At 42.5% G+C, this 26,486-nt stretch overlaps 2 protein-coding genes and 1 long non-coding RNA gene across 11 annotated transcripts in view; 1 reads left to right on the forward strand and 2 right to left on the reverse strand.

The window, feature by feature from the left end:
* The window catches only part of ASMTL (acetylserotonin O-methyltransferase like), a 34,644-nt gene extending 33,769 nt beyond the window's left edge, over positions 1 to 875 (reverse strand). For all 4 annotated transcript variants that reach the window (XM_068141365.1, XM_068141378.1, XM_068141371.1 and 1 more), the window contains exon 1: positions 719 to 875. In XM_068141365.1, coding sequence (XP_067997466.1) covers positions 719 to 811 — 93 coding nt within the window. In that variant the 5' untranslated portion in view covers positions 812 to 875. The remainder of the gene's footprint in view (positions 1 to 718) is intronic.
* LOC137442536 (uncharacterized) lies at positions 656 to 25,919 on the forward strand. Of its 2 annotated transcripts, XR_010987703.1 has the most exons (4): positions 656 to 1,084; positions 19,968 to 20,073; positions 23,884 to 23,979; positions 25,063 to 25,919. It is a non-coding gene; the product is annotated as an uncharacterized lncRNA (long non-coding RNA). The 2 variants fall into 2 exon arrangements; XR_010987702.1 differs by lacking the exon at positions 19,968 to 20,073.
* The window catches only part of P2RY8 (P2Y receptor family member 8), a 60,743-nt gene continuing 50,356 nt past the window's right edge, over positions 16,100 to 26,486 (reverse strand). For all 5 annotated transcript variants that reach the window (XM_068141411.1, XM_068141391.1, XM_068141421.1 and 2 more), the window contains one exon: positions 16,100 to 18,093. In XM_068141411.1, the coding sequence (XP_067997512.1) occupies positions 16,952 to 18,025 (1,074 nt within the window). In that variant the 5' untranslated portion in view covers positions 18,026 to 18,093 and the 3' untranslated portion in view covers positions 16,100 to 16,951. The remainder of the gene's footprint in view (positions 18,094 to 26,486) is intronic.

Consider the following 26,486-nt stretch of genomic DNA (forward strand, 5'->3'; position numbering starts at 1 on the left):
GATCTCATTAAGCTTTCATATGTTTCAGAAGCCCAGGTCAAATTTCGAGACATTTCAGTATTAAGTATCTAAAGTGAGGGCAATGGAAGTGCAGTTTTAATCACATCAGTCCATTTGAAGACCTTCCAAATTTTTCCACTATGTCAGAAGTAATTATTCTGGCATTTTTCAGCCAGAGCAAGGATTTGATTTTATTGTAAATGCCACTGTCTCCCTGATCATACACAAAACTAATGCACATGTACTTGCTTAGAGAGGAAAACTGACCAAAATTAAATTTGATTGGGAAAAAAAAAAAACAAAAACAAACAAACAAACAAAAAAAACACGTAACGTAGAGCGCAGCTCAGAGAGCAGAAGAGACGGCAGCCGGCTGGCTGGGAGCGCTAGAAGCCCCCAGCTCTGCATGCCGCTTACCCAGGCCAGTAGCCAGGCACGGGCGCGGGCAAGCCCGGCGATTCTATCTCCGCTATCACCCCAAACACAATGAACCCTGTTGATGCAGGAGGCACGGCTCGGGTTTCTGCCCACCCTGTGCCGCTAGCGGCCTGGAGTGTCAGAACTCTGCAGGCCATGCGGGCCCTGCCTGACGCCACTCAGCTGCTGCGCGCGCTCGGCGCCTGCGCGCTCTACAGCGCCTCGGGCTGAGGCATCGGAGGCCCAGCACCGCCGGCCTTCCCCGCAGCCCCGGCGAGCGGAGTCACTCGCCCGCACTCACCACATTGGTGAGGATCTCCTGTCGGCGCGGCGAGGCGCTGGCCAGCACCACCCTCTTGCTGACTAGCTTCCCCAGCACCGGGCTCAACACCATGACGGCCGCCGCGCCTCAGCCTCCTGCTCCGCGCAGATCAGGGGCGAGGCAGGGGGGGAAGGGAGGAGAGTGGCGGCGGCGGCCTTATAGTGCGCCGAGGCCGCGGGGCGGAGCCGGACAAGGACAGTCCCGGCAAGCTGCGGAGTACCCGCGGGGCCAAACCTGGCGGGTAACCCCCGGAGGGTTAGGAGCCTGGTCAGGGGAAGGGGTGGTTGAACCCGCCCCCGGCGCTCTGCCAGCCTCACGAAGTGGTCAATGCGGTATCTGTGGGAGGTAGGGCAACTGTAATTACCTGTTCACTGCCTAACAAATGGCTGTTGGCTTAAATGGAGTGGAGAACACGGGCAGGCTTTGTGTCGTGTGAGCCACGTTTAACACTCAACCCTGTAATTGCTGAATATCAGCAAAGCGCCTTTTTATTGTTGTTGTGGGTTTTCTTTTTGTTTGGTTTGTTTTTTTTGTTTTGTTTTGTTTGTTTGTTTGGGGTTTGTTGAGTTTGTGTGTGTGTGTGTGTCAGAGCGAGCTATAACCATCACCTGATTGGTGCACATTTTAGATATCTCTGACCTTTCAAGAGTAGAAAAAGGTCAATGTAGGATTTATTCCCCGTAATTTACAAATAGTATGATGCTATGTGTTTTCTGTTATTTACTAAGAAAGTGAAGTACATACTCTAGTGTTAAAAACATGTCCAGTCATAGAAATGGCAGATCGCATTGATACCTATCTCGTGGTCTGTCTGCTCCTTTGCGTGTATTAGGGGTTGCCGAATATAAGTCCAATAGAGGTTGAGAGTGCTGCTGTTCCATGCCCCAAGGTGCTGCCAGCGTGAGGCTGAGCATGTAGTTCTAGCAGGAACACACACACACACTTTGACAGTGGACTCAATGATCTTGGAGGGATTTTCCAAACAAAACAATTACATGATTCTAAGTACCCGTGGATACGTGGCAAGCCACATCGAGCAACACAGGCAGGCACGTTCAGCATTCAGACAGAAACAGCACCAAATGTCTCTGTTTCCTGGCTGGTTGCCCGGGATGATGTATTGGTGAAAAATACACCTCCCCTACCTACCTAGGACCGGAAATATATGTATGGCTTAACATCGTTGGGAGAATAATTTGGAATAATCGTTTGGTACACGGGAGTTTGGCACTTGCCCCCCTGGGGTCAAATAAAGGGCTTTGAACTCCTGAGACTCCCTGGTGGGACTTAGGACCCTGGGGACTCCCTGGCTGCGAAGGCAGCAGAAACCTCTGGAGGCATAGGGGCAGGTTTTGAAGCGCTGGAGAGTGCTTCAGCCGCGCGCTCCGCTGACGGAGCAGATGGCAGCTGCGTGGCGGCAAGGTGTGAAGCTTTTTAAAAGACTGCTTAGAGGATTGCTTAGGAGACTGCTTGGGGGCTACTTAGGGAGCTGCTTGAGAACTGACTGCTAGGAGAGGGGGAGGGTCTCTGCCTGCCGTACCTGCTCTGCCTCCCTGCCCGGGTGTGCTCTGGAGGGAGAGAGGGAAAGCCCCCTCGCTGCCGTGTTCTGCCCCGCCTGACGGAGAGAGAAAAGCTGCCTCAGAGAGAAACGGCTGCCACCCAGCGTGGCCCAGCTGGTAGGGGGGGAGGGGGGTGTGACAGTGATTTGAGGGCAGAATTGAAAATTTATCTTTAGAGACATTTCTTCCTCAAAAAGTACTACGAACCTAGGGAAATTACACTAAATTCAAAACAGAAAGAAAATACATTAAGTGCAACTGTGATTGCAGACAGGTGTACTCTGCAAAACCATAACACTGGAAATAGTTTGGGGATAACCGGAGAGCAAACTAGGAAAAAAGGACCTGTGTGAAACAGAGAAATAGTCTGTTTGTCACAGAGCTTGTCTTTTATCACTGTCCTTTTTGAGGGCTGAGAACTGTGACCCTGCTTTTTACAAATAAGGAGGTTTGAAAGATACTACAGAAATGGAAAACAGAGTATCCTATGATACTAATACAATTTTTGACTGAATAAAAGGACAAGGATGTCATCAAATAACAGAACTGTTTCCTCACACACATAGGACAAAGACGTGGAGTTAGTCCTCTTGGAAAAATATCCTTGTCCCTAATGCCTGCATGTTTAACATAATTGTAAATTCTAGTACTTTTGTGTCTCCAGCGTGGCTACAATACTAACCAAAGAATAGAAAATTGTGATTGCATGAATGCTTCTAGTACTTGGGACACACGTATACAGAGTCATCTTTCTATACTATGCCTTACTTTGTGTGGGATACAAGCAAGATTGACAAACTAAATTCAGACATTCCAGAGAAGGAAGACAGTAATGCAGAGTTTTCCATTGCAAACCAATGGGCCTTATTTTATTTTTCTCATTTTGTACAGTATTTTTCTCACTGGCATAGAAACAAAGCAGTGAAGTTGTAACTCTGACCCAACGTGTACACATAAAGAACAGACTTGACCTTTTCCTGCCAACTTGTTTGGATAGACACAGATCTGTCTCTAGTCATCTCTAGAGTCTGTAGAGATGCTTGCAAGTCATCTTTCTTACATGTGGAATCCTATTAATTTAAGAGTAAGAAAAGCTTGTCTTTTCTCCCTTGGCTGAATTCTCTTTGGGTGCTGCTCCTCTGATTTGCACAACAGATCTTTTGAAGGTTAAATAAATCAATACTGTGTAATTCATACAGATAATTTTCTGTGAAAGTTCAGACAATGTCCAAAAATATAAACCACTATTTTTTATTTTTTTTTTTAATGTGAAGAAAACAAGCTGTGGCTTTTTACTGATTTTAAGGAGTGGTAATTACTACATTGGGTATTTTGATAAACTTACATGACAAAGAGTGATTTAGTTTATTTAAAAGATAAAACCATGAAGCTGTTGACATACATGTTTTCATTTACCATTATGTCATTTATGTAAATAACTGTAAATGGTGTAAATGTTAATCCCAATAACCCAATGGGAAATGCTAAACCACCACATCATGTAAGCTATTACAGCTGGGAGAGGTTTGACAACTATTCACTATTAACTGCTCCATAGTAGCCTAGCAAGAGCCAGGCAGAACAAGTATGAGGCTGCAGCAAGCTGACTGAAGTGAAAATCAATGACACCAGCAGTTACCAGAAAGGTTTTTGTCTTGGCTATCTGTGCTAGTCAAAGATTAGCTTGCCCAAGGCTAGTTATGAAACTGTTGACTTTTTCAAATATGCAAGTGTAGTGGGCTGGGGCAAACCCCCTCCCCACCACACACAGAAATAATGACTCAAACGGATTGCAAAAGTGATGAGAAGTTTAAACAGAAAAACAATAAAAAAGCAACAATGAAAGTTTTACAGAGAACCACAAGCACCGTAACGAAAGAGAGAAATCCCAGAACATACCCAAAAACATCCCATCCCTACCTGGGGGTACACCCAAACCCCACCCAGGGCTCTTTCTCCCCTTCCCCCCCCACGCCTTGGGCCTGGGCAGGCCCAAGGGAGGCAGCTCACACCACTTTACCTAGGCAGCAGCGTGGGGCGAAAGAGGAAGTGAAGACCCCGCGCTGATCTATTGCGTGGGAGCAGGGCATCATGTGAAATGGAATACCTGGTTTCCTGTGACCATCCCCCTGGGCTGGGCCCACCCCTTGGGACCTCCCAGGTGTGGTCTGTGCAGTGGCATCCAGGCCAGCACCCAGCCTAAACCACCACAGCAAGGTAATTTGATGAACAAAAGCAAAAGAATGGTTAGAGCTCTGAACTGCAGAGATTCTGAGGCCTTTTCCAGCCTTACTGATTCTATGATTCTAGGATTCTTTCCTCAGTATATCCCTCCCCCTGCATTGTTCTGGACTTTTCTGCATTTGTTTTTCTGTGATGGCCATCACAGTAATACCTTCAAGTATACAAAGAACACTGATAATCAAATTCTGGTGCCTACTTCTGCATGTATTGCAATGAGGGAACCTTCAACCTGGATGTATTATTTGGCTGAGTCACCTGTGCAATCACAAGATCAGCTTGTTTGGGGAACAACACATTTCCTTTGTGAAGAAGTTAGTGAATCCTAGGGACATTGCTATGGAAGAAATTATGTGTTTTACCTTTCACAAGGCAGCTTGTATTTTCTGGCATAATCTCATTCATTGCAAGAGCTCAGATTTATTCTCGTTTAACAATGTTCTTTCTGTCTTTGAAATCGTTGTCATAGTTCATTGTGTCTTCACAGTTCATGAAATAATTAGTATCTCTAGTTTCTATTAATACAGGGAAAAGAATATGAGTGGGGTTTAGATGGATTCTGTTTCATCTGTTAGCTATTAGGAACTTTCCTCTGCTTAAAAACATAATTATATCATTTAACATAATCTGCTATGTTTTATTCTTACCTTTTTATATGCACACCTGGTATTTAGCTAGCAGTCTTTTAAATAATACGTTACCGGCTCCGTGTAACACTATCTGCTTGGTCTGCTAAGAATGCTTTACACAGTTGACTGAGTTTGTGGGCCATGAAAGGGATTCTAGATTTTCAAAATAAAGTCAGATCATTGCAAGGTGTAGAAAACAGTTGACTTTCACATAGAAAACACGTTAACTTTCACATTGTCATTGCTTCTTGCAGAATACTGATGAAGTTTTACCAGAAAATTGTAAGAGTTTCAAGAGCCATTTTTCCTGGATTCAAGGAGTACTTTCAGAATGGATAAGAGATTTCTTTAACCAGTCTTAGCATTTAGCTCTGTGTTCTCATACACCATTTTTAAGAAGCCCTATCAATTCAGTTTTCTTCAGCTCAGGTCAAAATGTTCTATCCACAGTATCACAGTATCACAGTATCACTTAGGTTGGAAAGGACCTCGAGGATCATTGAGTCCGACCTATCAACACAGACCCCATGACTAGACCATGGCACCAAGTGCCGCATCCAATCTCCCCTTGAACGCCTCCAGGGTCGATGACTCAACCACCTCCCTGGGCAAACCCGTTCCAATGACGAATGACTCGCTCGGTGAAGAACTTCCTCCTCACCTCGAGTCTAAACTTCCCCTGGTGCAGCTTGAGACTGTGTCCTCTTGTTCTGGTGCTGGTTGCCTGGGAGAAGAGGCCAACCCCTTCCTGGCTACAACCACCTTTCAGGTAGTTGTAGAGGGCAATGAGGTCACCCCTGAGCCTCCTCTTCTCCAGGCTAAACAATCCCAGCTCCCTCAGCCTCTCCTCATAGGGCTTGTGCTCAAGGCCTCTCACCAGCCTTGTTGCCCTTCTCTTGGAAGGCGTGCAATAGCTTACGGTGTCTACATGATCACTTCCTAGAATTTACTTTCTGTTTGAAGTAAAGTTGTGTTACAAGCTCATACAGGTATTTTGGGAAAAACACAGGAAATCAGATTAAATAAGATTTTAAGTTAAATACATGGGCTGTATAGTATGTAATGTCCCTATAATGTTTTCACAATATGCTTAGTTTTAAGATGCTTGTTCCACATAGTTATCAAATGTGAAGAAACTTCATAGCTGTTGAGGGAAGGCAGTATACCTAGTGTCAGAGGAGTACCAACTGTCTCTCAGATTTCATGGGACAAGGGGAAGCAGCTACGTCATAGTGGATGTAGAAATGCCCTTATAGAGTGTGTCCATTTGTAAAGCATCCTTTAGCAATACAGAAATCATTAGCCAAGCCTCCCTGTAGCATCCTTCGCCAGCATGTTTAAATAGTGTAGTTTCCTTAGAAGAATAATTAAAGCGGGGATGCCAGGGATTCAGACTAACTGCTTTGGTTTTGGTCTCTGCCACAAAGAAAGTATTGCAAGGTGAAGAAACCTAGAGACTTGAAAGAAAGGAGCACAGAATGACAGGTTTTGTCCCTATGTTGTCCAAGATGATGACCTGCCAGGTCCACAGCAGCAACACAGGGCAGAAGAAAGAAAAGAACTCATCCATCCTGCTGGTTTCTGGCTGAAATCAAAGGTGTGGTGTAGCCCTTTCCAGGATGAAACAGTGTGCTGCAGGCACATCCCACTTCATATGATACTGAAGCAGCATCACAGTTACATGTGCTTCCATCACTGTTGTTTTCCCAGATGACTGCTCTGACACAGCTTCTTATTGGTAGCTTTCTTTCTCTGTGTGTTTAGCTTGAGGCCAAGTCAGTGCAGAGGGGAAGACCAGACCATGCCAAATAACTCTGTAATTATTGGAAATTAAGAGTGTTTACTGACAACATCCCTAGTGTGTTTGTTTGTTTGAGGGACAGCAGATTATATCAAATCCCTGAACCTCCCTTAAAGTCCCATGGCTGGCTTGTGCTGCTTGGGTAGTTCAACCTTTAACTTCAGGATTGCCCCAGTCTCACTCCTGTTAATGCTTACATAATTTTGAGAAAAAAATAATAGGGTATCACACTATGAAGACCACTGTGCCTGATTTGTTTTTAATACTTGAAAAAACACATAAATAAGTTAATAAAATATTTTCAGAAAATGTGTGTATGTAATGTACATGTTACAGACACAACATGCACATGGTATATGCCTGTATTTGCATACAACAGTTGTACACATAGATTCATTAGGGTTGGAAGGGACCTCAAGGATCATCTAATTCCAACTCCCCTACCATAGGCAGGGACACCTCACATTAGATCAGCTTGCTTGGAGCCACACCCAGCTTGGCCTTGAAAATCTCCAGGGATGAGGCTTCTACCCTGTTCCAGTGTCTCACCACCCTCATGGGGAAGAACTTCTTCCTAACATCCAACCTGAATCTACCCATTTCTATTTTTGTTACATTCCCCCTAGTCCTATAATTACATGACACCCTAAAAAGTCCCTCACCAGCTTTCTTGTAGGCCCCCTTCAGATACTGGAAGGACACAATAAGGTCTACTCAGAGCCTTCTCTCCTCCACACTGAATAGTCCCAACTCTCTCATTCTGTCTCCCTAGGAGAGATGCTCCAGCCCTCTGATCATCCTGTTGTCCCTTCTCTGGACATGCTCCAGCACATCCAGATCCTTCCTGTAATAGGGGCTCCAGAACAGGATGCAGTACTCCAGGTGGGGTCTCATCAGAGCAGAGTAGAGGGGGAGAATCACCTCCCTCAACCTGCTGGCTATGCTTCTCTTGATGCAGCGCAGGATGTGGTTGGCTTTCTGGGCTGCAAGTGCACACCGCTGGCTCATGTTGAGCTTCTCATTCACCAGCACCCCCAAGTTCTTTTCTTCAGGGCTGCTCTCAAGTCAGTCACTGTTCAGCCTATATCAGTGCTTGGGATTACCCCGACCCAGATGCAAGACCTTGCATCTTGGTCTTATTGAACCTCATGAGTTTCAATAGGCCCTCTGGATGGCCTCCCTTCCCTCCAGCATGTCTTATATACATAATGCATGTCTTATAATATAAGATACAAATATATATTTGCCTAAGTATGAAAAACAAGTCTTCCAGAATTCTCATACAGTTGTCATGGTTTGACATGGGTACGCTTACAATCTGGTGTGAGAGTGTCTTTATTTTACTTCTTTTGAAGGGTAAAATATCATTTCTGTCTGCTCTTAAAACTAAGTCAACAGTATAATAATTACTGCAAAGACAACAGTACAGATTTAGGGGAAATGAAGATAAGACGCAGAGAAGGGAAGGTTTATTAGCTACATTGGAATCCCTGTATTCCAAGAAAATGACTCCGAATCGCCAAAGTCAAACGTATGTTGCTCTTAAGAATCTGTAAATCATTTAAATCTCCACAAGAGGGCAGTGCATCCCACATTTTTTTCCTAAATATTTTCTTTAAATGTCACGTAGCTGTAAAGAGCTGTAACTTTTCTGAACTAAAGCCCATACACCACAACTACTCAAAGTCCCAGATTTAAGTATAAGCATCACTTAATATAACCGAATAGGCATGTAGGTGTGTGTACATATAGGAACAATCAGAGCTAGTGTTAATATCAATAGGCAAAGAGGTGCATTGAGATTGGAGCTATAAAGAGACATCATAAACACACTAATGGGTACTGAGATGTGTTTGTAACAGAGCTTAAGGCCCCACGAGCAAATTGATATGGTTGTAAGAATAGGAATAATTCCACCCAAATGTGACCCAAATACCTTTAATGAATATGAAAGTAAAAATGTAAGTACTGCCAGGCTTATTTTTTGTCTTCTGTCATGTCAATCTCATCAGATTTGTCAACTGAAGAGAAGTTATCTGCTGTGTTTTATCTTAGTTTTGTACTCCTTTGAATATTTAGTTTTAGCAGCAATATATGGGAAAATTTCTCTTGTTAATGAAGCTCAAGTATATGGACCTTTTAGAATAGTTTGTATTATTCATCAGAATGGGGTGAGATACTGATGCATTCTGTATATATTGTGGAATGCAAGGTGAAACAGGGAAAGGAAAAATGTTGTCCTATGGACTGGGGAACTGGGGAAACCAAACCATCCATGCTACAGTGCTGAAACTTTTTGAAGGAGTGAAAAAACATTTCACCCCCATGGAAAGTTTCTAACTGCAAAGGTGGACAGACTAAGTAAATGGGAAGGAGCTTCCAGTCATTTAACTCACATATTTTCCCAAATTTTCTGAAGCCATATGAGTTTTGAGAGATGAGAAAGACCTGCAGCCTATTTAAGTGTTTTCTGAGATGCCCAAGAATAATATTTCCCAGTTCATAAGCCTACATGGCTTTCCACCAGATGAGCAAACTGCTGTTACAAGAAAGAAGGTGGCAAAATCTTAAGACAGATGTCAAGAAGAAGGTGGTAACAGTCCTGGGATGCCAGCATTGCTTTTGTGGTGTGGGAACACAAGTCTACCAACATCTGGATGTCTGAGCATAACAAATAGCTAAAGCATCTATAATGAAACAGGAGGCAGTCAACATGAGTGCTACCAAACAGTAAGATGCTTAGAGCCACACTTGGTATCTACTTTTGATCTGATAAGTTGTACCTTGTGTGCCTGGCAAGCCCACATTTCCAGAGATCTGAGTCCCTCTGTGAGATGCTTGCTCTCTATCTATTTATTTGTGATTGTTTCTATTAAGGTGTTTACTTGTCTGTTAATTACATTCCTTTTCTTACAGCAGAGGTCTGGAGATTTGATGCTGCTTCCAGCAGCAAAATGGGTTAGCTTTTACCAGGAGGGGAGGTGTTTGTTGAAGGATCATACACATGAAAGGACTGCTTGATCAGGGGGGTTGGACAAGGTGACGTCCAGATGTCTTTTCCAATCTCAACTGTCTTGTAATGTCAACAAGCCAAAGCGGGAAGAGCCAAGCTTGTGCCCCTTCCCTTCCCCAAGCTTGTAACTCCTTCCCTTACTCTGGGATAGCTTCCAAAACAGTAGCAAGCAAAGCTCACTGCTGAGTCCCCATTGGCAGCACTCCATCAGACAGCGTGGAAGAGGCCAGGCTCCAAGGCAGTTCTGGCAGGCTTTATATGGGGGTGTGAGACTGACTAGAGTGGGACCAAGGGGCTGTCTAGCTTATGTTATCCTGCCTCAAGCACTGGCATTTCAAGAAAAAAGAACAGGGCAATCATGTAATGTCTTCTTAATGCTCCTCCAACCTCTGGCCATTTTGATTTTAGGGTTTTCTTCTGTTGTAGTTTGCCTATTTAGGAAACTAAAATTAATTTTTTGCAGGTACCTTTCCAGTCTCTTTGTGGACTCATGCACTATGTGCATCCACAACATCCTTGGTAGTTCCTCAATTATACTATGTGTTATGAGAATAAATACTAACTTTTAAAATGAGAAGAGAAGAGAAGAGAAGAGAAGAGAAGAGAAGAGAAGAGAAGAGAAGAGAAGAGAAGAGAAGAGAAGAGAAGAGAAGAGAAGAGAAGAGAAGAGAAGAGAAGAGAAGAGAAGAGAAGAGAAGAGAAGAGAAGAGAAGAGAAGAGAAGAGAAGAGAAGAGAAGAGAAGAGAAGAGAAGAGAAGAGAAGAGAAGAGAGAAGAAGAGAGAAGAAGAGAATAAGCCAGGTTGGAAAAGACCTTCATCAAGTTCAACCTATTGCCCAACACCATCCAATCAACTAAACCATGGCACCAAGTTCCATGTCCAGTCCCCTCTTAAACACCTTCAGTGATGGTGACTCCACCACCTCCCTGGGCCACCCATTCCAATGGCCAATCACTCCTTCTGTGAAAAACTTCTTCCTAACATCCAACCTAAACCTGTCCTGTCACAGCTTGAGACTGTGTCCTCTTGTTCTGGTGCTGGTTGCCTGGGAGAAGAGACCAACCTCCACCTGGATACAACCTCCCTTCAGGTAGTTGTAGACAGCAATAAAGTCTCCTCTGAGCCTCCTTTTCTCCAGGCTGAGCAACCCCAGCTCCCTCAGTCTTTCCTCATAGGGCTTGTGCTCCAAACCCCTCCCCAGCTTTGTTTCCCTTCTCTGGACACGTTCCAGCAACTCAACATCTTTCCTAAACTGAGGAGTCCAGAACTGGACACAGTACTCAAGGTGTGGCCTAACCAGTGCAGAGTACAGGGGCACAATGACTTCCCTGCTCCTGCTGACCACACTATTCCTGATACACGCCAGGATACCATTGGCCTTCTTGGCCAACCAGGCACACTGCAGGCTCATGTTCAGCCTACCTTCGACCAGTACCCCCCAGGTCCCTTTCTGCCTGGCTGCTCTCCAGCCACTCTGACCCCAGCCTGTAGTACTGCATGGGGTTGTTGTGGGCAATGTGCAGCACCTGCCACTTAGATGTGTTTGAGCTGGGTTTGAGCTTGGATCTCATTAGCATAATATGTTATTCCCCAGTTCTTGTTTGGGCAAAGGCAACATAACTCATTTCAGTAAGCTTCTACATTTCTGTAGACCTCTTTCCTACCTACCCTATACTGTCTCCTCTTGTTTGAAGAGTACTAAACTATTTAACTCATAAGGATTTAAATTCATACTTTAGATCATCCTAGATGCCCTTCTCTCAATTTTTTCCACTTCATGTAGATTCTATCTGGGATGAACTGACCAGTAACTGCACAAAGTAAACAAAGTGTGGGTGAACCATGAATTATTACAATGCTGAGCTGATGCATGGAATTATGCACTATAATTCATAGCCCAGCAACATAATTTTGTACACAAAGGTATTACTAAATGTCCCTATGTGCATTACTTGACACTTACCGATGCTGAATTTCACCCTCAAACATTCATGCTATCATGCACACCGCTGGGTATGTAGCATGTACATTAAGTATGTCCTTAAAGAAAATCCACTCTGGTGGTTGTCAGTGTAGCCCACATGTTATTTCAAACACTTTGAACAGGGAAAAAAGTGACAAAAAATAATTGAGTAGCTTAAGGATGATTTCTGTCCCTCTCATGTATCAGCATAGATGTAGCCAAACAGACCCTGAATCCAAAATGGAGCATAGTCAGTCTAGGGAATGTTTATCAAGGCACTACCAACCCTGACTGCCCCTGCCCAGCCCCCTGGGGCTCCATCAACCCCGTTCAGGGCATCAGATTGCATGTTAGAGACAGTTAGCCCCCCCACCTAGTGATGCTGTAGTGGGACCAGTCTTCAGCTCCCCAGAGCCCTGTCCTACCCTGTCTGGCCATGGGCTCTGCCAAGCCAGGCCCACCTGGGTCTGTGACCCATTTCCATCCCCAGAGAGGTGCCCAGTATTGGAAGCTGGGGCTGCCCCAGTGCCATTCAGCTGTCCTGGTCCTGACTGGGGGCAGGACAGGCCCAGGCTACCAGGTCTCCCAGGAAATGCATCAGAATGTAAAAAAGTATGCATTTGGTGCATCTGTTGGACAAGAAGGATCCCAAGTTAGCCAGTACTTCATTCAAGCATTGCTGCTTTTAAAATTTACGTGAAGGGGGTGTGCCAATGGCAGCTTCAAGATACATGTACATAAAGAAAAGGGGAAAAAAAACAAACAGGTATGCAAAGAAAAAAAAAAAAACAATCTTCAAAGTGCCTGGAAAAAATAAGAGACTTAAAACAATAATTAAAAAAAAAAAAATCTTGCCCACTCACACCCCAGTAACAGGGGAAATGGATTTGTTCTATTTCAAAACATAATTCTCCCACCCTTTTCTAAGCTTGAAGTTTCTCACAGGTGACATATGCAAACAAAGGGAAAGATCATAAATTGTGACTTTTTATTATTTGGTTTTATTATTTCATATACAAAAAAGTCCAAGTACATTCACAGATTAAATTGGCAATAATAATAAAAAAAACAAACAAACAAACCCAAAAATAAACCCCAACCCCCCTGAAACACAGAAGCCTGTACATTCATGTCTTCTCATGAACATTGCATTAGCCACAGAGGCAATCAAGTCAATATGTTGCCCAGGAGCCATATCACTACAGCAAAGGCAATATAGACATGACCTTCACAATAAACTTTCAAATGGAACTCTACACTTATGTATATATATTTATATATATGTATGTATGTATGTATGCATGTAAACTCACACCTAGTGACCGAGGAGGGTAGAAGCCTTGTTGCCTCATGCTGCCCCGAAAGGACATTTCCAGTGTCAAAGACCAAAATGTTGGGCTGCTTTTAGAAATAATTTCTTCTACTTCTCTCTAAGTAAAAACCTTTCAAAACTTCAATATACACCATCAGACTCAGAAGATTGCTGTTGTTGGGTTCATTTTTAAAATGCCTTTCTCAAGGAACAGTCTCGCTGACCTAAACGGCCTAACTAGAACTAAATAGAGGCTAGTTACTAAAACGGCATGAAGAGCTACCTGAACAAGGCATCCTTCCTGTTCCTTTTTAGACTGTCAGAAGAGGGATCAATGACTATAAAGAGCTCTTTGAGGCTAGAGAGAATATTTTCAGTCAGTTGTGAGTGTCTTTTTTCTCTTGCAGAAGGAGAAATTCAGTATTTTTCAGACTATAGGAGTTGTCCAAAGTGCACTTTCTGCCCTTTTGGTCCTCTTTGGTGTCAGTTACAGTTCAGGCACAATACAACACCTTTCAGGAGGTATTTGGGTACCAGATTAAGATAAAACGGAATGAAAATTGGCGTTACAGCTAGTAGGAGTAATGGTTGTAATTGTAAAAATAATTATTAAAAAAAAAAAGAAGAAGAAAGAAAAGAGGGGAGGGGAGGGGAGGAGAGGAGAGGTTTGGAGAGGAGAGGTTCGGAGAGGTTCGGAGTGGAGAGGTTTGGAGCGGAGAAGTTTGGAGAGGAGAGGAGTGGAGAGGAGAGGTTCGGAGAGGAGAGGTTCAGAGAGCTTTGGAGAGGAGAGGTTCAGAGAGCTTTGGAGAGGTTCAGAGAGGAGAGGTTTGGAGAGGAGAGGTTCAGAGAGGTTTGGAGAGGTTCGGAGAGGACAGGTTTGAAGAGGAGAGGTTCGGAGAGGTTTGGAGAGGAGAGGAGAGGAGAGGAGAGGAGAGGAGAGGAGAGGAGAGGAGAGAAAAAAGGGAAAGAAAGAGGAAAGGACAGAGGAAAGGAAAGAGGAAAGGAAGGGAAGGGAAGAGAAAGGAAGGGCAGGGAAGGCAAGGCAAGGCAAGGCAAGGAAAGGAAAGGAAAAATTCAGTATAACCTCCAAAAAAGTTTCTGCCACAGCAAAATGCTGGAAACAATTTTGGTAGCGAGAATGCTGAAATTTTGTGAAAGTAGATGGTGATTTGACCATCAAGGTGAAAGTATATTATATCAACACACAGGTTTATAAAATGTAAGTAAATTAGCTGAATTTCTGTCTGGTGGATTAGGAAGAGCAATCATTCTGTCGTTGGAAGTCCTGGTGCAAGCAGGCATTTTGGGGGCATGAGCTGATGCAGTTGCTCAGAGCCCTGGACACACACAAGAACATATTCAGTAGGCTCCTCTCTTTTAGCACACATGAAGTGATTTTGAAACTTTGCCTTTGTCTGTCCCCAGTACATACTCTGTAGCAGTTGTCTTTACAAGAACACAGGCAGTCGTTGAGATGTGAGAATTAAAACATGACACAGTATATATGAAGATGAAGAATGCTATTTCAGAGAGAAATCCCAAACACAGGACTGAACAATTAACCCTTTGTAACCTATGTGCAAGGTATTTAGTACATCTCCCATTGTCAAAACATGCTTCCAATTTTTCTTTTCTTTCTGTTTGCCCACTTGAAAGAATGTTTCTGATATCTGACTGTAGGGGCAAGTTTTCATCTCTTTCTGCTGATATGGAGTCACTCCAGTCTGTGGTTGAATTCTCATATAACCACCTGTTAATCATCCACACCACCACCATACAGAAGATAAATTCACAGTCTGTGCATAACATAAAGCAGCACTCTCTGCTGAGGGGAAGAGTGCTTCCGCATATAGCCTGTAGCGAATTGGTGAGAATGGCTTGTTGATACCAACCACGTACAAGCAGCATCATTGTTACTCTAGCAGGGTAATGTGAGAGCATCTGTTTTCTTAAATAAACCATTCCCCACTGTCCTCAGAAATTACTAATTTCAAGAAATTAAACTGTTACCCATTCAGCAGCTGAAGTAGCCTCAAATATTATCAGTTACAGCTTTCATCATAGGACATATTTTGCTGTATAAAATTGAAGTAATATGAGTCGACCTAACCTTTTCAATGGTTGGTGTGGTTTGGTTCTGATAAACAGCTGGGTGAGTGTTGTGGTGAGTTCACAGTGGCTATGCATTAATGGTAAAATTACAAGCTGCTTTAACTAATTCTTTTATGTCCCAGTGGAGGCCAGTGAGAAGCAGAGTCCCTCAGGGATCAGTCCTGGGACCTGACTTGTTCAACATCTTTGTGGGTGACATGGACAGTGGCATTGAGTGCACCCTCAGAAAGTTTGCTGATGACACCAAGCTGTGTGGTGCAGCTGACATGCTGGAGGGAAGGGATGCCAGCCAGAGGGACCTTGACAGGCTGGAGAGGTGGGCACAAGCCAACCTCATGAGGTTCAACAAGACCAAGTGCAGGGTCCTGCATCTGGCTCGAGGCAATCCCAGGCACAAATCCAGGCTGGGCAGTGACTGGCTGGAAAGTAGCCCTGAGTAGAGAGACTTGGGGGTGCTGGTGGATGAGAAGCTCAACATGAGCTCTCAGTGTGCACTTGCAGCCCACAAAGCCAATCAGATCCTGGGCTGCATCAAGTGTGGCCAGCAGGTCAAGGGAGGTGATTCTCCCCCTCTACTCAGCTCTGGTGAGACCCCACCTGGAGTACTGCCTCCAGTTCTGGAACCCCTATTAGAGGGCTATGGACGTGCTGGAACGTGTCCAGAGAAGGGCCACGAGGATGATCAGAGTGCTGGAGTACCTCTCCTGTGAGGAGAGACTGAAGGAGTTGGGGCTGTTCAGTCTGCAGAAGAGAAGGCTCCGAGGTGACCTAATTGTGGCCTTCCAGTATCTGAAGGGGGTCTGCAAGAAGGCTGGAGAGGGACTTCCCAGGATATCAGGTAGCGATAGGACTAGGGGAAATGGAATGAAGCTGGAGGTGGGGAGATTCAGGCTGGAGGTGAGGAGGAAGTTCTTCCCCATGAAAGTGGTGAAGCCCTGGAATGGGTTGTCCAGGGAGATGGTTGAGGCCCTGTTCCTGGAGGTGTTTAAGAGCAGGCTGGATGAGGCTCTGTCCAGCCTGATCTAGTGTGGGGTGTCCCTGCCCATGGCAGGGAGGTTGGAACTAGATGATCCTTGTAGTCCCTTCCAACCCTGACTGATACTATGATACTATGAAATGCAATAACAGAGAAAGCAATAAATTAAAAGAAACCAAACCAAACAAAAAATTCAACGCATTGCTTAGAAAATTAACTCCCTTACCCCAAATCCAATTTCAATGTATGCTGTAATTCATATATGGTAATATTTCCCATTCACAGAGAATCATGAACCTTTGATTAATCCCTGAGATTATACAACTTGAAAATAACTTTCATTCTAAATTTATCACTTGATTTTATGCAGTAGGACTAATTCCAGGGCAACCTCTAACTATCAGTTTTGGACTTGCTTCAGTGCCTTTGTGAATAAACTCAGTTCTTATTTCTTAACAGAAAATACTGAAGTAGGATGCACAACTTAAGTATGGCTCAAGTTTTGTCACTGGAGGAAGGTATTTTGAAGGCAGCCATTCAAAAAGGAATGCTTTCTGTGTCTACTCATGGATGTCACGGGTGCCTTTCTTCTGGGAATGTTTAAGGCTAAAAAACACTTTCCTGCCTTTGCAAATAGACCTTTACTCCCTCTAATCCATCCATAGGTCCGCTTGACATTGACCTGGCTGACATGGTCCTGCCAGAGAATAAGCTTTCTCTTCTGGTTTCCAGACTGTCACTGAGCAGTACCTTAGGACGAAACACTTGCATGAATTTCTGGTAAAATTCTTTGGATGCAAAATAATAAATGAACGGATCTATACAGTTGTTGAAGCAACTGAGGCACAAGGTGAGCTTGTAGGCAGGGTACAAACTCTTGCTGTAAAATAGGCGGCTGATCATATGCACAAGTAGGATAAAGTTATTGGGGGCAAAGCAAGTGATGAATACCAGAAGGACTATGATGGCTAGATATATGGATCTAGTCTTCTGCCTGTTACCATATCTGCTTGATGTCTGAATAAGCTTCCGAATGGTGCCAATATAGCATCCAACTGTTATGACGAATGGGATCAGGAAAAGCACGACAAATAGCGTGAGGAGAAAGGCAACCCAGGCTGCAAAGTTGGGCAGCATATCCCATTTGAGAACATCAAAACAGGTTATAATCCCCAGTTCTTTCACTTCATAGGTCAGATCTGTGCTTTCTAGTGGATAGAAGGCTATTAGCAAGAAAATCCACATACCCAGGCAGGCAGCAAAGGCATATCTTTTTCTCCTCCACTTGATCAACTTCATGGGATATACCACACCCATATACCGTTCAATGCTGATACAAGTCATGGTCAATATGGAAGAATACATGTTGGAGTAGAACATCACAGTCACAAGGCTGCAAAGGGTCTTGCCAAAGCTCCAGTGATTGCTTTGGATGTGATAAGAAATCTGGAAGGGAAAGCAGCTGGCCAGCATGAGATCTGTGATGCTTAGATTGATCATGAAGATAACAGAAGGTGTTTTGGGTTTGATGTGCCAGCAGAGCACCCAAAGGGAGAACAAATTGCCAGGGATACTGATCATAGCCACCAATGTATACACAACTGGAAGGGTGATGGAGATAGCCTTATTCTGGAGCATTGCCAGCGTTTCAATGTCCAGGCGGGATCCGTTTTTAACCATTATTCACAAGGGGGTTGTTGATTCTTAGAATCCAGCTGGATCATATCATGAACAGTTGGCTTAAAAACCTAAAACATAAATGTCAAGAGAGAGAAAAACAGTATATCAAAACAGAAAGTAAGAACATACTTCTTTTATTAATCAAACTAAGAAAAAGTTTTACATAGTTTGACAGATTGTCTCTGCATGAACTTAATCCATTAAAATTATCTCCTGAAAACCCCCTCTTCCCTTTGAATCATGATATTTTATGAATCTCACTTCTTTCTAGCTTTGAACAGCTACTTTTTTCCCTGCTGCATGGTGCTCTCATACTTTTTGCAGTTATACATTGTTACACCTCTTATATTATTGTAAAATAAAGTCACATATTACAAATTGAAATTAATCAAAGTCTACATGAGAACAGGATGCCATAGGATCTCCATGAGTTAAAATCTATCCTATCTGCTGTAGATGTCATGACCTTGCTTCTTGCAATACGCAATGTTTTCTGACCTTTTTCCCCTAATCAAATGGTGTTCCATTCCAAGTAACTGCTGAATTTTTTATTTCTTCTTTTTTCCCAGTTAGGGAAAGGAGAACATGCAATCAATTGTTCTTGGTATATTCATCATAAAGACAAAATCAAAGAAAAATATAATGTTTTCCTTGCATTGTTTGCCTTGGTTTTCATTCACAGCTTCTCATACCTTCTGAGTTGATGGACCGCAAGAAGTTAACCAGGGAAGCAAAGTCCCTCCCACTGTAAGAGAAGATTAGGTTTGTGACCACCTGAAGATCCCAAACACATAAATCTATGGGACCTGACAAGATGCATCCCAGAGTGCTGAGGGAACTGGATGATATAGTTGCCAAGCCACTCTCCATGATATTTGAAAATTCCTGGCAATCAGGTGAAGTCTCTGATGGAAGAAGGGAAACATCGTACCCATTTTCTAAAAACGGAGAAAGGAGGCTCCCAGGAACTATCAACCTGCTAGTCTCACCTCTGTGTCTGGGAAAGTAATGGAAGAGATCCTCCTAGAACCTATTCTAAGACACAGGGAGAAGAGGGAGATTATTCAAGACAGCCAGCATGACAGTCCTGCCTGACCAACCAAGTAACCTTCTATGATCGAGAGACTACATCAGTGGACAAAGGGTGGCAGATGGAGTCAGGGAGCAGTATAGTTCACCTGTGATCCAGGAGGAAGTAGTTAGAGACCTGCTTAGCTGCTTGGATCCCCACAAGTACATGGGACCGGATGGAATCCTTCCCAGGGTGCTGAGAGAGCTGGCAGATGAGCTGGCCAAGCCACTCTTCATCATTTTCCAACAGTTCTTGCTCACTGGAGAAGTCCCAGATGACTGGAAGCTGGCCAATGTGATGCTCATCCACAAGAACAGCCAGAAGAAGGAACCAGCCTGGTGGATGTGGGGAAGGCTGTGGATGTAGTCTACCTGGACTTCAGCAAGGCCTTTGACACTGTCTGATTTAGTGTGAGGTGTCCTTGCCTGTGGCAGGGGGTTGGAACTAGATGATCCTTGTGGTCCCTTCCAACCCTGACTGATACTATGATACTATACTATGAGACGATGCACCAGGGGAGGTTTAGGCTGGATATTAGGAAGAAGTTCTTCACAGAAAGAGTGATTTGCCATTGGAATAGGCTGTTCAGGGTGGAGTCACCATCACTGGGGGTGTTTAAGAAGAGACTGGATGAGTCACTTGGTGCCATGGTTTAGTTGATTAGATGGTGTTGGGTGATAAGTTGGACTTGATGATCTTTAAGGTCTTTTCCAACCTGGTTAATTCTATTCTATTCTATTCTATTCTATTCTATTCTATTCTATTCTATTCTATTCTATTCTATTCTATTCTATTCTATTCTATTCTATTGACAAGTGCTGTCCCTCAGAAATCCATACTAAGACTAGCACTGTTTAATTCCTTCATCAGTGACATAGTGAGATGAAGTGCACCCTCAGCAAGTTTGCAGATGACAGCAAGCTGAGTAATGCAGTTGACACACCAGAGGGATGGGATGCCATCGAGATGAACTTGGGTAAGCTTCAGAAGTGGGCCCATGTGAACCTGTTGAGGTACAACAAGGCTAAGTGTGAAGTCCTGCACCTGAGGTGGAGCAATTCTCAGTATCAATACATGATAGGTGATAAAGGGATTGAGAGCAGACTTGTAGAGAACAGCTTAGGGGTACTTAGGGATGAAAAGCTGCACATAAGCCAGCAGCATGTCCTAGAGGCTGTGGTAGTTTTAGGTTATGCCTAGGAAATTTTCCACAGTTCTTGAGTAAAGGTGGTGGGATGTAAACAACTCACCATTGGATGTAAAAGGGGAAATAATGATAAGGTCAAAATAATACCATTGGTCCAAAAACTAACATAAAACTAGTTGTATAACTTCTCTCTTTTTGCTTCCTTCACTCTTAGCAGATACTAGCAGGTGCTTCTGCTAGCTTGCTAGCTTGGCTGTGTTACTTTGTTGTGGCTAAGTACTAACAAGCTACTCTTTGCTTTTCTTTCTTTTGTCCCATGTACAGGGGAAAGGGAAGGGAGCAGGGAGGGGGAAGTTGCTGGTAATCCCCTGGTTTTGTCCAGGGGAGTTCTTGTGCTGTTTATAAATTGTAAATACATACAAATATTACATATTTTGTACATATTCATTGCATTTCATATTTTAGATTGTAGTTTTGCTTGTAAATATAGATTCATTTGCTTACATCTAAGCTAGTCTGGCAATTTTATTTTGGGGGTAATTTCAACCCACCACAGCAGCCCAGAAAGCCAACCATATCCTAGGCTGCATGAAAAGAAATATAGCCAGCAGGTTGAGGAAGGTGATTTTGCCCCTCTACTCTTCTCTGGTAAGACCTCACCTGGAGTACTTGTGTCCAGTCCTGGAGTCCTCCACATAAGAAAGACATGGACCTATTGGAACAGGTCCACAGGAGGGCCACAAAGACTATGAGGGCCCCGGGACCCTTCTTTTCTGAAGAAAGGCTGAGGGAGCTGGGGTTGTTCAGCCCTGAGAATAGAAGGCTTTGGGAGAAGCTTGCTATAGCCTTTCTGTGCTTAAAGAGGGCCTATAAGAAAGATGGAGACAATCTCTTTAACAGGGCCTGTTGCAATAGGACAAAAGGTAATGGCTTTAAACTAAAAGTGGGTAAATAAGAAATAGATATAAGAAAGAATTTTTATTTTTTTTTACAATGAGAGTGGTGAAACACTGGAACAGGTCATCCAGAGAGATGGTAAATGACCAATCCCTAAAAAAATGCGAAGTCATGTTGGAAGGGGCTTGGAGCATCCTGATCTAGTTAAAGATGGGATTGATCTAGATCTTTAAAGGTCCCTTCCAACCAAAAGCATTTTATGATTCTATAATTGAGAACCAGGTACAGATTACAGTTGCTTGGAATGTTTTACAGGCTGATGGGACCAAACTAATGAAGTAACAACCATGCTTCTGACAAGAAGAAAAGCTATTGAGGTTCAGTTTCTGCAGGATATAAATTAGTAACAAATACTCTCTTTGCAGCTGTCTTATTTGCATCACTTCTAACTCTGCAAAATTAGTTTCAGTTTTGCAGTCTGCAAAGCAAAATGATGCTTTCACTCTCTGGCCTATATAGATCTTTCTTGGCAGGCATTTATTTCATACAGTGTAGCAGGATATAGCAGCTGCAAGCAAGAACTCATATCTCAATGTGCCACATGCACACACATGCTTAGTTTCATTAAACCGAAAGTACAGCGATGCAGTTTTGCAGTACAGGGTCCAGAAAGTGCAAGCATGACAATGATTGACCACAGAGGCAGAACAGAGAGCAACTGTAAGTTCTGTGATGACTGGCCATAGGGGCCTTAAAACAGGGGCAGGCCAAGCCAACCAATGACTCTGGGCAATAGAAGAGAGATAGAGAGCAGGTTCCTACTTGTTGACTTGGATCACCCACACTTTTTAATCCGGGCATCTCTTTTCAAGACACACCTGCTGTAGGAGGCTAGATTAAAAACAAAATAAAAATGATAATAAAAAAAACCCACCTAGGTGCCTGCCAGCTGGTGTCAGATCTGTTTCAATAAGATCATTAATTTAATTGTGAGGTCATAGCCCATGAGCAATGTAACATGTAGTCCCTCTGAGAGGTTAGCCCCAGGTGCTGGTTATCTATAGCTGGAAATAAGCATTCTGATAAAAAGCTGTGAGGTGTGTCAGAGGATCTTACTGAAAAAGTTGCTAGACTTTTCACAAATTGACCATTGATCATTCCTGTGACCTGGCAAAGGTGAAGTCTCTACTGAAGACGGTAGTGTAGTAGTGAGATATTAAACTCTAAAAAGAAACTGACTGCAGCACAGCTACAGCAGCCAGAAGCTCAGTGAGGGCTTATTTATCTTGTTTTTTGATCTGATAGATTTGACATAGTGCTTCATATGTTAGTTAAAAGTATTCATAAGTAGTGAGAGTCAGAATCAAACAAATGATGTTGACTGATGTTACCAGCCTTTCAGGAGCTTCCAGATGAGTTGTTGGAAGTCCAGAAAAAAGGCAGAATTGCAAAAAAAACCTTTGAGCTACATATATTGCAGATGAAATTCTGTTCTTGTCAGTGAAGCTGTATAAAGAATAAAACCAACTCTTCAGTTTGCAGGGGAACTTGAAAGAACACATACTGACACAAAGCTCTTGGAAAAAATCCTTAATACTATCCATTTAGACTCTTCCATGTATGACTTACCAATAGTAAATACTTACTAATGTCCTCTAGTACCTTAAAAGTCCCTCCGCAGTGGCACACCTTTTTGCCTAACAACCCTAAACTTACCCCCACAAAACCCAGAAAAAAATAATATATTGAAATATGGAGCTCTTTGCAAATAAAAGATATTTACTCTCACAGGGTAAGGTATTCCTACAGAAAATTTATGTACTTAGGATGTAGGAGTACAGGTGAAAATTTCACTGTTGCACTGGTCATGGAGCTATTGAATGCCTCTTACATTTGGTTTTGTGTTGGGCTAATCACAAATGTATTTTCTTCTAAACTTGCTTATTCAGAGAGCACATCCTGTCAAGAAAGAGATAAAAAAAATGCACACATAGATGTTTCAGTACACAAAACAGCATCACGATTTTGTGGCCTGGTTACAAGCAAATTGCACTTTTGGAGCACTATTGTCAGTAAAACACAAGTGCCTCCCAGATTTAGGCATCTCTTGAAGAGGGACTGAAAGGCACCAGACTTTGTGGTTAGGTGTCTACAAGAGCTTGGCACGGTTTTCAGTATGAAAGATGCCCATCACAAAGAGCAATAGGACAACCATGTGATGGTTTCCTAGTGTCTTCTGCAGGGGAAGAGGGGGCAAGCAAAGCACTCAAGACTGCTATTGCAAGTCATTCTCAAGGGTGAATAGCCTCCTGGTGAAGAGTGGAGTACACAAAATCTTCCTTTAAAATTTGCCTTTCCTTTTGCCAGATCCTTCGGGGGTCTGATGCTGAATTCCTTGATCAGGAAAGCCTGGACTAATAGAAATTCTTGCTCTGAGTCACCCTTACTTATGATGCTTTGCTTTTTAAATGTCCAGGTTAAACCACTGGAGCTACTATGCAGCATTTCAACATAATTTACCTCTTCCATTATTGTGTCTATTTGGGTTTAGCAAAGACACTGCATTTATATTTTCATCTTGTTCAGAGTGACTTTAGGTCCTTCCCCCACTCCAACCACAGTCTCTGTCTGTGTCATGTGGTTTAACTTGAAAATGTCAGAAATTAAGAGACAAAATAATCTTAATGAGGATTAGAATTAGATTCCTCTTGTGTTTTATGAGTTGCTTCCTTTCCATTTCAGATTTCCAACACAATTCAAATCAGTGGAGCTTTCATGGATTTCCTGTAAGAGAAACTTTGCTGCAGGAGAATTTTAAAACATCGACCCTCAGCTAAGGTTTCACATGCATAATCTGTAAAAGTACAGTTCTGTTTCATAAATATCACTGTCAGAAAAACATGGGTTTGCTTTTGTTTTGAGGAGAGCTGTATTTAAATTATAACACAGAAATGGACAGGTAGACTGAAATGAATATTATTGATGTTTACATTTGTCCCCAAGCATCTGAGACAGAAACAGAAATCTTAAGCTTTTTGCTTGCCTCATTTCTGAAGCATTTGGTGTATGGATATATTTTAGCTTTGTATTAGGTACTAAGAGCATCTACAGCCTCTGAAGTAACCCTCATCAAATCCAGGTAGGATGTTTTATTTCTACTCACTGGCTCACAACCCACTGCACAGAAAGCTCAATTCGAAATTCAGTAATGCCAGATTTTCATCCAAGCTGTAACTGTAAGCAAAGGTGACAGCTGCCCAGTGCCTTTTTGACAGTCATGATGATTACTTTCCCTTCAATTGACAAAAGATGACCAATTAAAGAGAATTTAAAGAGAATATTGAAAATCAAAACCTAAAAAAATCAGAAGAGGATTGGGTTATTTCTTTGCAATGGAAAAGTAACAGAGATGTGTCTACTTCCTTTTTAGGGGACTACTATATAAAACTAATGTGTTTCCTCTCTTTTACCTATTCTCTTCCTCTCAAGTGCACCGATGAAAATAACTGTGAGCCAAAAGACTGTGAGCCAAATGAAAACTAAAACTAGCATTTTATCAAAAGTTTTGTCACTTGGTTTGTGATTTAAGACAGGAAAAAAATCCCAAAACCCCAAACAAACAACAAACTCAAAACTTAACATGTAGCAGAAAGCCTTCCAAAATCTGTTCTGTTTATAATTATTGGTTCACTACCTGTCAAAACATGATTGTGTAGAATAAAAAGGTCTTATTTAATAAATTCTTTGATTGACAGATGCAGAATGAAGCAAAATGAAAATGCAGCCGTTATTGTAAATACTTAAGAGAAACTGTATTATCAAGTTTTAAGCAACACAAATGTGGTTGGAGAATCTATTTTGCTTTTTCTGAAAATACTGTATTTTTTAACATTCTTTTTCTTTACTTCCTCTCTTTAATAGGTTTACACAGCTGTAACAAGAGCTAAAGGGTGAGGATAGTTTATGTCTACCTAAATGTAGCTGAAGCTAGTGAAAACTTAGGGATCCTCGGTGTGCAGTATTTCTTCTGGGGATTCAACTCCTCCTGGACTGCTAGTGAGATGAAAGAATAATACACAAGCACAGAAAACAAATGCTTCCTGTTGCAAACAGAGTATGCAGAGAAAGAAGAGCCAAGAAGGCAAGGAGCAGCAGACGGTCATCTTAAATTGGGGGAAAAGTGACAAACCTTGATTTGTGGCAAAGTGCCCTTTTGTGACATGCCTCAGTTATTGTTCCTAAAGCGTCATTGATTTAATTCAGAGAAACACTTCTGCAAATGTTCAAATTCACCAACCTGTGGAATGTAAATAAGTGTATCTCTGACTGTATGTTCCTTAAAATGAACATGGGCTTTACCAAAAGAGGCTTTGGGGTTTGTCTGGATGGTTCTTTCTCACCCTTGCAATAAAATTTCATGCAAATTTTAGCTTGGAGGGTTTTGTCTCTCGTCTCTAAAAGCAAGGGTTTGGTTCACTTAATCAAAATCTGAATCTAAATCTTCTAAGAAACTTCTTTGCATTGAGTCTTCCTTCTTATTTTTAAAAATGTTATTTCTTTTTTTATGTTACTCTGAGTATCACTATTGCAAGATCAGAAACTGTTGCTGAGCCTATAGTTATGTTATCACAAAGGCATTATCTCACACTAGGCTTTAGCTTATCTTCTTTCTAGAATTAATACATGTGGGAAATGAGGCTTCTGCCCACTGTGTGCACAAGTGCTTCTGCAGAAATAAAACAAACCTGAAAACATCTAACTAGCTACTAGCTGCAATATTCCTGACCTATATAATTTATCTTTAGAAAAATAAAACTGTATTTTTTCTCCAAAGGTTCTTCAGATATAAGAAAAACACATGTGTGCCTTCAGTGGAAAAAAAGATGGCATATATTTTGCAGTGAAATACTTACAGTATAATCACTACATTAATCAAAAACTCTTGTGAAGACAAACTTCAGTCTTAGTACATTTACCCAAAGTAAACCCTATGGTTGTCATAGTTCTGACCTCAGATAGGACAAATTAAAAGAAAACTGTCTTCTCTCCACAAGAATTTCACACCTAGAGGTAAAAGATCCCTCTGTTTTTCCAGTAAGAAAATGCAGAAGCATTACTGGCTTTACTGTAATGGAGGAATACATGACTGTGGAGCTTGTTAGCTTTATCAATCTAGATGAAAGCAGCTTTATTCTAAAGTGAAGAAAAACAATTCTGTCATTTCTACCTGTGAGAGAGTGCTTCTTTTGTCCAGCCTGAGAGAGTGAAAATAGGGTGTTTTCAAGACGCAACCAAAAAAGTCTTAGTAAGTGTGAAATCTAAATATACTGTTGAAAAGCAAAGAA

This window comes from Melanerpes formicivorus, unplaced genomic scaffold (assembly GCF_026170545.1).
Source record: "Melanerpes formicivorus ecotype bairdi unplaced genomic scaffold, bMelFor1.0.p_v2 SCAF_1, whole genome shotgun sequence".
In the NCBI taxonomy this organism is placed as follows: Eukaryota; Metazoa; Chordata; class Aves; order Piciformes; family Picidae; genus Melanerpes; species Melanerpes formicivorus.